A 14995-nucleotide genomic window follows, 5' to 3' on the forward strand; every position below is an offset into this window, starting at 1 on the left:
TATTATAAAATTATAAAAGATTTTTATATATTTTTTTTAAGTATGCCCGTGCAAAATATTGCACGGGTTCTAAACTAGTAGATATATAGATAAATCCTCCCAACTCCGTCCAACAAACCACCAGCCTCCCCACCGTCGGCCCCCATCCCCGCACTGATGAGTGATGACACCACCGGACCCCTGCACCGACGATACTACCGAATCATCCTTCATCACTGGTCCCAGACCACTCTTGCATCGGACAAACATGCATTAAAAATTTCAAAAACTCCTCTCCATAATACATGCTCTTAGGATTCCAATTACGTAACTTTCTATCTTTTTCATTAATTAATTGTTTCTATAATATCAATTTTTATCATCGAAAATTTAAACTTTTCTTATTTTTATATGCCATAAACATCCCATTATCATAAATTGTACCAGAACAACAAAAGAATCCGTGAATGATAATGTTTTTTGTTTTTTAAAAATTTAAAAATTCTCTCTAATAATAGAATATGAAAATATAGAAAAGCCTAAGAACAAAATGAAATAACAACCACCTAACATACACAAATGCCCTAAAAATACATCAATTGGATGGTTCATAATACTATGAGACACCAAGACAACATTCCTCCAAAATGGCAACCTAAAATTAATATTTGAAAATTGTGTAAAGTTGAATTACATCTAAAAATTCACAATTAAGAACAAAAATGAATGAAAAAGTCTAAGGAGAATACAAAATAAATAACATCCTTATAAAAAAGTGAGAAGATGGATTTTGATACAGAGGACATAGACATAGCTCATGAATTCTTCCCCTTCTTACGGGTTTATAAGAATGGTCGCGTTGAGCGACACATATTAACATCGCGTGTTCCACCAGGACTCGATCCTATAACAGGAACTCAATCGAAAGACATTATAATCTCTTCTGATATTAATTTATCAGCTCGAATCTTCATCCCAAAGATTGAAACTCCAAAAAAACTACCTTTGTTGGTCCATTTCCACGGTGGAGGCTTTTGCACAGGGTCTGCATTTTGCCCTATTACAAAATACTCTTTGAGTAATTTTGTTGCTTCTGCTCAAATTGTCGCGTTATCTGTAGACTACAGGCTAGCCCCGGAGAACCCTCTTCCTGTTGCATACGAGGATTCATGGGTCGCTCTCAAATGGGCCGTGGCCCATGCAGAAGAAAAGGGACCTGAAACCTGGTTAAATGAATATGCCGATTTCAAACATGTTTTCCTGGGAGGGGAGAGCTCCGGGGCTAATATTGCACATCATGTCGCTCTTCGAGCTAGTGAACCAGGGAATGAGTTGGACGGTTTCAAAATAACCGGGTTATCTTTAGTCCATCCTTATTTCGGGGTTATGGAACCCGATAAACTATACCAATACTTGTCTCCTAGTAGTACCGGATCATATGATGATCCAATGTTGAACCCGGCCGTGGATACGAATTTGGGGAAGCTGGCTTGTGATAAGGTATTGGTTTGTGTTGCTGGTAAAGATATGCTGAAAGGCAGGGGAATTGAGTATTACAAAGCTTTGAAAGCGAGTGGATTTCGTGGAAAAGTTGAACTTGTGGAAACTCAAGGGGAAGGACATTGTTTTCATTTGCTTAATTCAAGTCGCAATAATGTTCCATTTCTAAAGAAATTAGCTTCTTTTATACGTGATGATTTTCAGAAGAGTTAATTTTGTGTAAAGCGGCTTTACATTGATATAGTTGTAAAATGGATTCAAAGCTTCAAACACAACTCTAGTAGATAAAACATAAAAAATGATTACTTAAAAGGCTCTGTTTTACGAAAAAAAAAAAAAACTTTTGTAAAACCGCATTACACAAATATTTGTGATTTTAGAAATCTATCATTTGTTAACTTCTTCGCAACATTACTTACTCGATGTTCATGTAAATATGTGACAAAAATATGATATATGTTACTACGTGCTACCTTTGCTCTATATGTGATTTGTGAATCACAAATTCTCATATGTCACGGTCACAAGGGAGATTTGCTATTTGTGAATTACCAAATGTCATATTATTCGTATTTGTGACCCCCTGGTTTATTGTTGTAATCTTGTAGAGCATGTCGTATAATTGTATTTAAACTTTGTTGGGGATAAAAGAGACATACGCCTATTTTTTCTTTTTTTTCTTTTTTAACTTGTAGATGGGATAATTTTCTAGTATTGATGTAAGTTTACAGTATTATGAAGAATTTAAAATGACCATGTATATATGTTTCATTAGTTCTCAGTAATTTTTTTATTGTGTTCGATTAAGCACACTTCTAAATAATATGAGGCCGGGAAAATCGTTTATGGTGGTTTGGTCATGTGTAACGACTTCACACGAGGCATGAGTAGGAGGTTTGGAAAATGGAAAAATGCTAACATTACGAGGTTTGGAAGGTGAAGAGCGAGACATATATCAATTATGATGAGCGGTGACTGAAAAAGATATGAAATGCCGTAGGATTGGAGAGAATAGAATGTTGTAGAAGATATTATGGGTGGTCAAAGCTTAGGGCCAGCTCAGCTCACCAGTCGGGCCTTTTTTTTGCCCGGCCCGGTTGGTTCGTGTCAGGCTTGCCGCTTGCCCCATCCTCCACCGCGTGCCATGGCTAGGTCCAACATATTATACCCGGCCCGCCTTTTACCCTAACCTGTCCTCAACCCACCCCTATAACCTACCCCGGACCGATTTTGGTCCACTCCACCTGGACCGATTCGACTCGCCCCCTAACCCAGCTGTGTTCGGGCCCACCACTCCAGCCCGCCCTGCCCCTTGACCCACCCGGTGGATGTTTGATCACCCCTCTTACCCTCAAATTTATTTCCCTAATAACTTGCGTGAAAAGACATGTTTGCCATCAATCAATTTATGTGAGCAAGAAAAGAAGAAGAGTCAAAATTGAAGAGAAAGCAAAGACGTGGCTAAACTAGCAACGGCGAGAGAAGAATAATGATAACAAAACTTATAAGAGGCGTAAACCAAATCCAGCAGAGAAAACGATTACTCACAGAAATGGCGAGTTGCTATTCAACTCCTGCTTCTCTTCTCGCCGTCTCCACTAAATTCCCCTTATCCCTTTTCCGACGCCACCGCCTTTCCGTAAACCCTAGACTACTACCTCGCCGCTCCGCCTCCACCGCCACCGCCTCCGCCGCCGCCTCGCCTGTTTTTAATGCTTTGAAGTTCAGCTCCGCTTCCGCCTCCGCCTTATCTTCGTCATTTGCGAGTGTCGGCCGCCGCGCTTTTTCTACTATTTCTCCTCATGCTTTCGACTCTTCCGACTCTCCCGCCTATACAGCTACAGGTAGATTATTTGTTTTTGTACAGTGACGGAACTAGGATTTTTAGTTATAGTTATTGCAGTGACGGAAGTAGGATTTGTAGTAATTGCAGTGACGGAACTGGATTTATAGTTATTGCGGTGACGGAACTAGGATTTATAGTTATAGTTATTGCAGGATTTCTGGAAGCGGCAAACTAGTTAAAATTACTTATTCGCTGCTCATGTAGTTTTCCAGCTCCATCATAAATCCTATTTCCGCTTTAGTTATTGTACAGTGACGGAACCAGGATTTTTAGTTATTGCAGTGACGGAACTAATATTTGTTAAAATTATTGTAGTGACGGAACTAGGATTTATAGGTATTGCAGTTAGGGTACTAAAATTTGTAGTTATAGACTTGCAGTGACGGAACTAGGATTTATAGATATAGTTATTGGAGGATTTGTGGAAGCGGCAAACTAGTTAAAATTAATTATTCGCTGCTTATGTAGTTTTTCAGCTCTATCATAAATCCTATTTCCGCTCAGTTTTGTAGTTGTTGCAGTGACGCAACTAGGATTTATAGCTGTTGCAGTAACGGAACGTCAGAACCGGTATTTATAGTCATTTGTAGTTACTGCAGTGATGGAAGAAGAATAGTATACTCCGTCCGAATCATTTGTTTACTTTTTTTATTCATTAGGAGAGGTATTTTAATCAAAGCTAAACATATCCTGGTTATTGCAGTCACGTAACGAGAATTTATAGCTACTGCAGTAACTATAAATCGTAGCTCTGAGTGGACCGGCGAGTAGGCTGATACAGAAAGTGTTCACTAAAAATAAAAATGGCGAGTTGCAGTGACAGAACCAGGATTTATTGCTACTGCAGTGACGGAACTAGGAGTTTTAGTTATTGTAGTGATTGAACCATTAATTGTAGTTATTGCAGTGATGGAATCAGTAATTGTAATTATTGCGGTGACAGAACATCGGAACCAACATTTGTAGTTATCGCAGTGGAGGGTTGTAGTTATTGCAGTGACGCTAGGAAATAGCTTCTGCAATCTCGGAACTAGGATTTACAGCTACTGCAGTGATTGAACCAGTAACTGTAGTTAGTGAATGATAGAACCAATAATTGTAGTTATTGCAGTGACGGAACCAACCTTGCAGTTATCACAGTGACGGAAGCAGTATTGATAGTTAATGCAGTGTCGGAATTAGAATAGTATTTGTAGTTATTGCAGTGATGGAACTAGAGTTTGTAGTTAGGGGCGAAAAACTGAGGGATTAACTAGGAATGTAACAAGTAAAATTAGAAAAAACATCGAAGATTTGAACTAAGAACTTCCAACTTTTCAACGCGTCTGCTATGCTATCCCTATTGGATTCCCTCACTAATTCTTTGCTTGTTTCATTTCTTTTGTTTTTGTTTGCTCTATCTTATTAATTGATTGAATCGAATTGAATATTAGCGCATGGTGTGGTTGATGATGCTGTGGCGGAGAAGCTTGGGTTCGAAAAAGTGTCCGAGCAGGTGGTTGAGGAGTGTAAGTCAAGAGCGGTGTTGTTCCGTCATAAAAAAACAGGGGCACAAGTCATGTCGGTCTCCAACGACGACGAGAATAAGGTGTTTGGGATAGTGTTCAGGACTCCTCCCAAGGATTCGACCGGCATTCCTCACATCTTAGAACACAGTGTTCTCTGTGGTTCTAGAAAGTACCCGCTCAAAGAGCCTTTTGTTGAGCTTCTTAAAGGCAGTCTGCATACATTCCTGAATGCTTTTACCTATCCTGATCGCACTTGTTATCCTGTTGCTTCGACCAATACCAAGGACTTTTACAATTTGGTCGATGTTTACTTGGACGCCGTGTTTTTCCCTAAGTGTGTTGATGACATGCACACTTTCCAGCAGGAAGGCTGGCATTATGAGCTTGATGACCCTTCTCATGATATTTCTTTTAAAGGTCTCTTTTTGTTCTTACTTGTCACTTCACTGTTCTACGACTCGTTTTTCTGCTGCCTATGTCCTATAGACTGCTAATCTTCACTAAGTTTATTTTCGCTGATTTCAGGTGTTGTCTTTAATGAGATGAAGGGTGTTTATTCCCAACCCGATAATGTAATGGGTCGCACCATTCAACAGGCACGTCTCTACAACTCTATCCCTCACTTCTGTTTTGACTATTTATCGGAGGGGAAGCACCTAAGACGCTGAATGTCTCCCTCGCCGTTATTCTTAATCTACGATAGGACGTTGAATGTCTCGCGTTTTTTTTTACATTCCTCCCACATCATAACATAGTGTTATTGAGAAAACATTATAGATGCTGTTACCGCATTTGTGTTTTTCCTTCATTGGCTAAAATTATACGTTAACAGAATGCTTAATCTTCTGTTAATTGCTCTCTAAAGATGTGAATGCTTTAATGGTTTAGTAGTGCGTGCTTATTGTGTGCTATATGTTTTAGGCACTGTTTCCCGATAATACCTATGGCGTAGACAGCGGCGGAGATCCTAAAGTAATCCCCAAGCTGACATTTGAGGAATTCAAGGTAATATATGTTCTGTATCTGCAACTGATAAAGTTCAGCTTAATCATTCCATTCAAGTGGTTCCAAGTATCTAGTTTTTTTTCTTCTTCTTCTTCTTTTTCTTTTTTTTTTTTTTTTGAATCAGCCTAGCGCTTTACTTTATGTCTGTTTGTATTATTTTTCAGTGAGGGGAGTATAGACTATTTCCTCTATATTTTACTTACTAAACTTACAATGCATTTTTCTACGTAACATGCTCTTCAAAACAAAACAAAACAAAAAAAAAAAAAAAGAAAAAAGAAAAAAAGAAGAGTGAAGGTGTTGGAGTCTATTTCTGTTATATGAGTACTTAGGTTGTCTCATAATTTGTGAATCTTTCCACTAGTCTTGATGTTTTAGAAATTGTTTGTATAGGTTTCTTTAGCCGCCTCTGCTGACCAGTACTGTGCCGATTCTACTAAACTTGTGAATATGTGTGCTTGCTTTCTTAGATCAGTACATACTGATATTGATGTTTGAACAGAAAAGAGCAAGCATAAGTATTATACCCACCTGTTTCGTCCTCACATCTCTCGTCTTTCACCATTTTGGTAGGCCCCACTTTCTTTGCAGCACAGACACCACCTAGCCCTCTCCTGCTTGTGATACGGACCCACTGGTGGTGTTCTGTCCTCTGTGGTTTAATCTCGTTTCCTATTGTCTTGCCCTTGCTCCACTTTTTATCTTTATTGTTTGCCACTGCCATCGACTACTGTTAAGCCTCACTTCACTCCTTACTTGCTCACCAAGCCCCCTCCCATGCTCCTAGATCTTCTCTCGGCAATCGTTCTATTGTTCCTTGCCTGATTTGTCCTCTTCCCAACATCCTTCTTTTCTCTATTTGCTACCCTTCCTTACCCAGTTATACCTGACTACGTGCACAAAATGTAGAGACCACTATGGTCTATGGCAGTTGATTAGCCCCGTGGGCCCATCCATCTTCTATATCTCTTCAACACCAGTATCTATTTCTTATCAAGCTTAGGAGGGATAAGAATTGGATTTTTTATTTACAATTCTAGAATTTTTTGTTTCCCTTTCTAATGGGGTCACAAAGTTTTGTCATTTGGAAACAATTTTTTTTGTGTTGTTAAAAGCGTAAGGCTGCTCACATTTGCCCCCCACCCCCACCCCCCCCCCAATCCCGTAATTCGCCGTAGCCATTGAGGCACTGGGTAATGTTTGTTGTTGTATTCTAGAAATTGTAGAACATGTCCATCTTCAGGAATTGTTTACCCCTTTTTTCTCTTTCGTTGTTGACAGTTTCAACTTTCAAAAGATGATTTATGTTAATTTTTAACCAACCAGTTAACCACAGATTATTTTGTGACATTGTTGTTGTTGTCGTTGTAAAGATTGGGATTGCTGTAAATTGACCACTGCATATAACTCAGTGAAATTAATTTGTTGCGTCAAGGTTATCAAATTGCAAATTGTATTATCTCGTCTTCTACAACCTAAGTTAGTTTGCTGCTCATTAAACAGGAATTCCACCGAAAATTTTACCATCCTAGCAATTCAAGGATATGGTTTTATGGAGATGATGATCCGACTGAACGCCTACGCCTCTTGAGTGGTATGCCTGCTCTTGTTTGATTTGTCTTGTATTAAGTTTTATCCACTGTCTCAGGAATCAGGATATCCTTCTTGGGTTGCCCTTGTCCATTGGTGATTCAGTGTTGCTCTGTGTAACTTTGGTAATTAATTCTTCTTTCTACAGAATATCTCGATATGTTTGAGGCTAGCTCAGCTCCGAATGATTCTAAGATTGAGCCACAAAAATTATTCTCAAAGCCTGTCAGAATTGTGGAGAAATATCCTGCTGGTGATGCTGATGAACCAAAGAAAAAGCATATGGTCTGCCTTAACTGGTTGCTCTCTGATAAGCCCTTGGATTTAGAGACTGAGCTTGCCATTGGATTTTTGGATCATCTTTTGTTAGGAACCCCAGCTTCACCGTTGAGGAAAATCTTGCTGGAGAGTAGTCTAGGAGAAGCAATTGTTGGAGGCGGCATTGACGATGACCTTCTGCAGCCTCAGTTTAGTATTGGATTGAAGGGTGTCTCTGCAGATGACATTCAAAAAGTTGAAGAACTGGTGGTAGCTACACTTCAGAAGCTAACAGAGGAAGGTTTTGATTCAGATGCTATTGAGGCGTCAATGAACACGATTGAGTTCTCTCTGAGGGAAAATAATACTGGCTCCTTTCCACGTGGTCTTTCTCTGATGCTTCGGTCTATTGTAAGGCATAACTGTTTTGAGTCTTCTTTAATCTGCAACCCTCCGTTCCCCTCAATACTGAGCATCTCCGCTTACCTATGGAATTGTTGGTGCAGAATAAATGGATATATGATATGGATCCCTTTGAGCCTCTAAGGTGGGAAGAACCACTGAAGAAACTCAAGGCTAGAATATCACAGGAGGGCCCGAAAGCTGTTTTCTGCCCTCTAATAGAAAAGTTCATCCTGAACAATCCTCATTGTGTTACAGTTGAAATGCAGGTGACATTTCTTACTCTTTTCTGCTATGAATATAACTCAGATAGATTTACTTACATCATCAGCTTCATACGGACGTAATTATTTTATTGTCAGCCTGATCTGGAGCTAGCTGCTCGGGATGAGGCCGCTGAGAAAGAAATTTTGGAGAAGGTCAAGGCAAACATGACAGAAGAAGATTTGGCGGAGTTGACTCGTGCAACTCAAGAGTTACGCTTAAAGCAGGAAACTCCAGATCCACCTGAAGCTTTACGTGCTGTTCCAAGTCTCTCTCTGCAGGACATTCCAAAGAAGCCTATTGATATACCAACTGAGGTTGTACCCATAGTTTTACCTGTCTTTTGCTTGTTTCTGTTTGTGACATTTCTTTTATAGAAGTTTCATGTTACAGATTGGTGAAATCAACGGAGTCCCAGTTCTTCAGCATGACCTATTCACCAATGACGTTGTATATGCAGAAGTTGCTTTCGACATGAGCTTTCTAGAGCAAGAGCTTCTGCCTTTCGTACCATTATTTTGGTAAGTTGTGGTTGCTTAGAACGGCCATGATGACTAGCACTTTTTTATCTGTTAGTTGTAGGCCTCCACATGCTCTCATCAGTGGTCGTGATTTTCTTTGGTTTTGTTTCATGTTCTTACTCATAGGATCTTTGTTTGTGAGAAAACCTCAATTCGATTTACATGTTTGCAGTCAATCATTGTTAGAGATGGGCACTAAAAACATGGACTTCGTGCAACTCAATCAATTAATTGGAAGGAAAACTGGTGGCATATCTGTTTACCCTTTTACGTCATCTGTTAGGGGTAGTGTGGATCCATGTGCTCGGCTGATTGTTAAAGGCAAAGCAATGGCTGGACGTGTTGAAGACCTTTTCAATTTGGTATGCCTTTCTTAACTTATGAGTGATTTCTGAATCATGAAAAGGTTGGGTATGAAGAAACAATCGGCTGCGATCATCGCAACAGTCGTGCGTCACCATATTGTATTGTCTGACAGGGGTACAGACTACTATGACATAGTTATGCCACAACTTTTTATCCGTCATACCTTATGTTAGACTTAATGGAAAGTATCCGGGTAAGTGTCTAAGTGTCGAAATCGGTTACTTGTGGAAAATCTTCATGTTTTGGCTTAAAATGATGTGTCCAAGTATCCTATGTATTTTCAAGTGTTACACGGGTACACAAGGTAACAAGGAGAGTCGAAGTGTCAGAGTAACATTGGTCATACCTCATCAGTCTAATATCCGCTGTGTTAGATAGATATTCACATACCATCAAGCAACAACAAGAACAACAAAATTACCCTAGTGCCTCAAAGGCTCTTGTAAATTGTAGGAACGAATATTGCCTCAGATGACCGTTATTGTTTACAAAGTAACTTCAATATTGTCAAGCATCATTTGTAACGGCCAAATATCGTCCCTCTTTAGAAGGTCTTTTACATATTGTGAAAATATCAACTAGAAAACCTTTATGAGCTGTTACATCGAATATTGGCGTATATTAAATGCCATATTTGATGATGAGATTTCTGCTCATATGGTCAGACGTCAGTTTAATCGGAAGGAAAACATTTTCCTTGATATGGTTTAGCTTTTCCTGCAAGGTGTTTTTCCCTGAACTCCAGAGAGCTGTAAATTCGTAATGTACTTTAGACTTCCTTTTCACCATTTGTTTTGTTACTTCCCTTTCCGTTTTCTCTTTCTTGTTTCTCCTCTTCAACCTGTTTTGTTCCTTTGGGCTTTTGTTCGTCTCATTTGATGCTGGTGTACACGATTTCTGGCCGTTCTTGTGTGTTCGAGATAATTTATGCTCTTTAGTGTTCTGTTGAATAATGTCATTTTCTGTGCTCTAGATGAATTGCGTACTTCAAGAGGTTCAATTTACTGACCAACAACGCTTCAAGCAATTTGTTTCTCAAAGTAAAGCTAGAATGGAGGTAACCGTACTCTATTTTCTTTTTGTTGATAGGGTTGTTAATGGATCTTTATCTGTAGGCTAAAGAATAGTTTACCCTTTTATGATGCCTGAATTTTTCTTTTATCCAGAACCGATTGAGGGGGGGTGGTCATGGAATTGCCGCAGCGAGGATGGATGCAAAGTTGAATGTTGCAGGATGGGTTTCTGAGCAAATGGGGGGTTTGAGGTAAATAATGTCTTTGCTTGTATCTGTATGATGGTGTAATATATCAGTTCCTTTCAACATCTTGAATCTGGAAAAAATGTAGTTGCTTTATCCCTATAGTATGGGCTTTATCTGATTTCTCATTGGTCCTCTAAAATTGAGAGAATTTTTTTTCCTTACCTTTTCCCCCCTTCAATTGCTTGCATCCTTGCATAACACATCTTTCCAAAATAAATGCTTTATTGTTGTCTTTTTATCTTGATATGGTCATATGGATGCGTGAGTAACCAAAGTATGTTTGTGTTGTACCTTTAGTTACCTTGAGTTTTTGAGAGCTATGGATGAACGGGCTGACAAGGACTGGGATGGAATCTCTTCAGCTTTGGAGAGAATTCGTGAATCCTTGCTTTCACAGAAGCATTGTTTGGTGAATTTGACTGCTGATGGGAAAAACATTATAAACTCACAGAAATATATCAGCAAATTCATTGACTTACTTCCACAACGGCAGTCTTCTGTAGCAACATCATGGAGTGGCCAACTCTCGGCTGAAAATGAAGCCATTGTGGTACCAACTCAAGTAAGTTATATATGTACTATTTCTCTTTGATTTGCTTCCTGTGGAGCCTGCTCCCTGGGTTTTATGTTTCTGTTGTTAATTGTTGTGTAGCAGATGGCATATAATTTTCTACTCTCCGATTTCAGGTCAACTATGTTGGAAAGGCTGCTAACATATATGAAAGTGGTTACAAGCTTAGTGGAAGTGCTTATGTCATTTCAAAATATATCAGTAATACCTGGTTATGGGATCGTGTACGTGTAAGTGGCGGGGCTTATGGAGGCTTCTGTGACTTTGATACCCACTCAGGTGACCAAATGTAGTAAAAGCATGGGTTCAGTTAATTTCTCGATTCTTGCCTCATCTCATGCTTTATTATGTATGTATATAGGTGTTTTCTCATTTTTGTCGTATCGGGATCCAAATTTGTTGAAGACGCTTGATATTTATGATGGGACGGGCGACTTTCTCCGCGGGCTAGAAATGGACAATGACACTCTTACGAAAGCAATTATTGGTACCATTGGTGATGTGGATTCACATCAACTGCCTGATGCCAAAGGTTATAGCAGGTAATTGACAGTCTTGTTCTTGTTTTTCGGTTTTAAAGATAGTATCATTTGAGTTTACTAAAAGTAGATGGTCATTCTGCCCTTGTTGGTGTAATCTTGTTGGAAGTACTTGGAAGCTGCCTTTCATGATAATTAGCACGAGTAGAGTGTTGGTCGGGTTTGCGCAGCTAGCTTAGAATATTGGACTTTGAATGTGAATCCAAATTAAGTAAACAAGTGAAGATCTAGAAAGGAGGAGAAATGTTGTTAGTGAGGGTGATCCTTTTTGGATGGTAGAGGCCGTAGAGCAAATGGCTCTTTATAGCCCATGTTGGCCTTGGTCCGGTCATGTTGGAAATGTACATTTGGTTTGTCCCCATTTGTCAAGTTATTTGCTGCAAATTGATTTGTAAAATTAGGAGTTGTGGTAAGAGTGTCAAGCTCATTAGTGTTAGGATCTACCGTGTCTCCCTCCCTCTCTCTCTCTCTCTCTCTCTCTCTCTCTCTCTCTCTCTCTCTCTCTCTCTCTCTTCACTCATTTGAGGTCTTATCTTATCTAACTATTTACTGGTAAATTGCTTTCCAGTATGTTGCGACACCTGTTGGGAGTGACAAAAGAAGAACGAGAAATCCGGCGTGAGGAGATATTATCAACGAGGTAAGATTGGTTATACTTGAGACAGGTTTCAATGATTACTAGCGATGTGATATGCACCAAATAAATCTGATAACAAAATGACTGCCATCACGATTATCGGGAAGGGTGACACTGGGCAGTGGGGATCAAGATCTACACAATCTTAATGAATGAAGGTAACTTTACGGAGTAATAGATAATAAAGGCCAAAATAAGGGTGATTAAGAGGGAAGTGATGGCGGGAAAGGGAGGAAAATGGGATGGGTAGGGTACTGTTACCCGTATTTTGGGCTAATGCATTAGTTTGGGGAGAAGCGGATAATAAGGTAACTATTTCTTATCTTCCGCTCTTCCCCCTTTCATTAACACCACTATGTCCCCAATTTCTTTATTTTGAAATCTATTACCCTTAGCAGCAATTGCGCTCATTTTAAGCACCGTATAATTTGAGTTAAATCTGTGTCGTGGTCGGTGGTCCTATGTGCGCTGTAGCTGATATTTGATAATACTGGGTAGTCTGGGTTTCTTGTAGTAGTGTCTCATGTTGTTAGTGATCGGGCTTTGCTGTATTATTCTTGGGATTCTCATTAAAACTACCCACCTACAGTTTGAAGGATTTCAAGGAATTTGGGGATGCAATCGATGCAGTCAAAGATAAAGGCGTTGTAGTTGTTGTGGCATCTCCTGATGACGTAGAAGCCACGAAGAAGACAAACTCGAACTTCTTCCAGGTGAAGAAAGCACTGTAGGGAAGTGGGACTATAATTTAAAGACACTTGGGCCTTGTTTGGTTCAGAATTTTGTAGTTGAAATGAACGGAAATCAATAAGAAATGTTTGTTTGGTTTGGCAACGACGATGTCCTGTCGATATCGATCTACTATTCAACTAGCAAAGATTTCAGGCGGCCTTGCACTACAAATAGTACTCAAAGCCACGGTTGAAATCTCCTAGCAAAATTTCAAGCGGCCTAAAAACTAGACCGGGCAAAATGGGTCAGACCCGAATGACCCGACTCGAAAAGGCTGACCCGAGACCCGAAAATGACCCGAACTTGCTTGACCCGAATAAGACCCAAAACCCGAATTGACCCGACCCGACCCTGACCCGACCCGAACATTGTCTGACCCAATGTTGACCCGACCCGAGGTGACCCAATTCGAAAAGACCCGACTCATAACTGACCTGATCCCAAATGACTTGAAGTGACCCAAAATGACCCGAAACGACTAGTACTAACTCATATTAATATTATATACTCCGTATATCAAAATAAAGTTTCATTGGTTACAATAATCCCTAATAAATGGTTAAATTTGCAAAATAGCATTTATTAATCAAAATAGTATTAACTTAAGTGCTTAGCCATTAACTCAAAAGCAACCCGACCCAAAATGACCTATACCCGAAAATGACCCGACCCGAAATGACCCGACAACAGGTCACCTGAAACCCGAAAGTGACCCGACCCGACCCGAAACATGTGACAGACCCGAATGACCCGACCCAAACTGACCCGACCCGTACCCGACCCGAGTGACCCGTTTTGCCAGGTCTACTGGCGAAAAACCAGCGAAGTGAATCATTGTGTAGCGATTCCCCTACCCTCACCTACTTCTCAGCTATGCGTAACAAACTGATCATTTCAATACTTGGTATAATTGAATATACTCTGTATTAAACAAAAAATGCTTATTTTAACTATCACTCCTTTTGAAAAATGATGAACCGATTTACACCATTTCCTTCTTCCCAAGTGTTCTTTGGTGGATTTGGTTTTCACGGAATCTTTTGCGTTTTCAAAAGAAGAAGTTGGAAATACAATTGATTATGAATAGTTTGACAACTGATGCTCTTATCAATTTTCATGTGGAACGGCAGCGTATTTTTGGGTGCCCACAGACATCTTTTTTGGATGTTGAATTGATTTCTGACAATGTTCGAATTCAACATTTCTATCCGCACTTCCTTGTGGGATCTGAATGTTGTTCGGATGCTTTAAGACTCAAATGTGATGCTTCTTGGAAGACGGATTTTCGAGCTGCTGCAGGCTGGGTTTTCCAAAGCTCCGACGGTGAGTATTTTTATTCTAATCAAGCTCGTTTCTGGGCAGTTTCTGCCTTTCAGGCTGAAGCTACGGCTCTCAAACTTTGCTCTTATGGATGCTGTGGATCGAGGATATGTTCATCTTGAAGTTAAGACTGACTGCTTAAACTTGGCTCTGCAGCTCACGGATACTCAAGTTGCTATGCAAGCTGTTAAATCTATTATAGGGTGTATTCGTAGTTTATTTCCTGCTTTTCATTGTTTATCTATTAGTCATTGTCCTAGGGCCTTTAATCGGATTGCTCACTTTATAGCTAAGGCAGCTATGGGCTAGTGTAATCCTTTTCACTCTGACAAAAAAAAAAAAAAAAAAAAATAATAATATCATCTATTAAACAAGTTAATTACAAAAACTAAGAATAATTATATGTTTATAACTAAAATCAAAGAAAATAAAAATTTGTAAACAGGTAGTAATCTATCCCGTTTCTCCTAATCTAACCCCAACTCGTACAGTAGGACACGACTGGTTTTTCCTGTCTGGAAATAAAACGGAGAAAATGTGATCTTTTACGATAAAATGTCTATTTTTTGATAAAATTTTACCAAAACAATTTTTTAATAAAATGTAAACAAATTTAGTTGTAAATTTAACGATAACATTTTGCAATTAAATAATTACTTTTTATTACAAAATAACAATATTTTAATCTTTCTCAAT

General features: G+C 39.3%; 2 protein-coding genes across 2 annotated transcripts; both read left to right on the forward strand.

Moving 5' to 3' along the window:
• Nucleotides 1-762: 762 nt before the first annotated feature.
• Nucleotides 763-1692, forward strand: LOC141613004 (putative carboxylesterase 1). The gene has a single exon (XM_074431747.1). The coding sequence runs from the start codon at nucleotides 763-765 to the stop codon at nucleotides 1690-1692; it is 930 nt and encodes a 309-aa protein (XP_074287848.1).
• A 1003-nt stretch (nucleotides 1693-2695) lies between these two features.
• Nucleotides 2696-13081, forward strand: LOC141611255 (presequence protease 2, chloroplastic/mitochondrial-like). The gene is made up of 17 exons (XM_074429755.1): nucleotides 2696-3323; nucleotides 4759-5250; nucleotides 5359-5429; nucleotides 5755-5838; nucleotides 7342-7432; nucleotides 7577-8097; nucleotides 8193-8357; nucleotides 8451-8669; nucleotides 8746-8873; nucleotides 9046-9235; nucleotides 10213-10296; nucleotides 10406-10503; nucleotides 10798-11062; nucleotides 11188-11350; nucleotides 11433-11613; nucleotides 12179-12250; nucleotides 12837-13081. Exons 1-17 carry the CDS (start codon nucleotides 2969-2971, stop codon nucleotides 12976-12978), a joined length of 3321 nt encoding a protein of 1106 aa, XP_074285856.1. The 5' UTR covers nucleotides 2696-2968; the 3' UTR covers nucleotides 12979-13081.
• The last annotated feature ends 1914 nt before the right edge of the window (nucleotides 13082-14995 follow it).

This window comes from Silene latifolia, chromosome 11 (assembly GCF_048544455.1).
Source record: "Silene latifolia isolate original U9 population chromosome 11, ASM4854445v1, whole genome shotgun sequence".
Lineage (NCBI taxonomy): Eukaryota > Viridiplantae > Streptophyta > Magnoliopsida > Caryophyllales > Caryophyllaceae > Silene > Silene latifolia.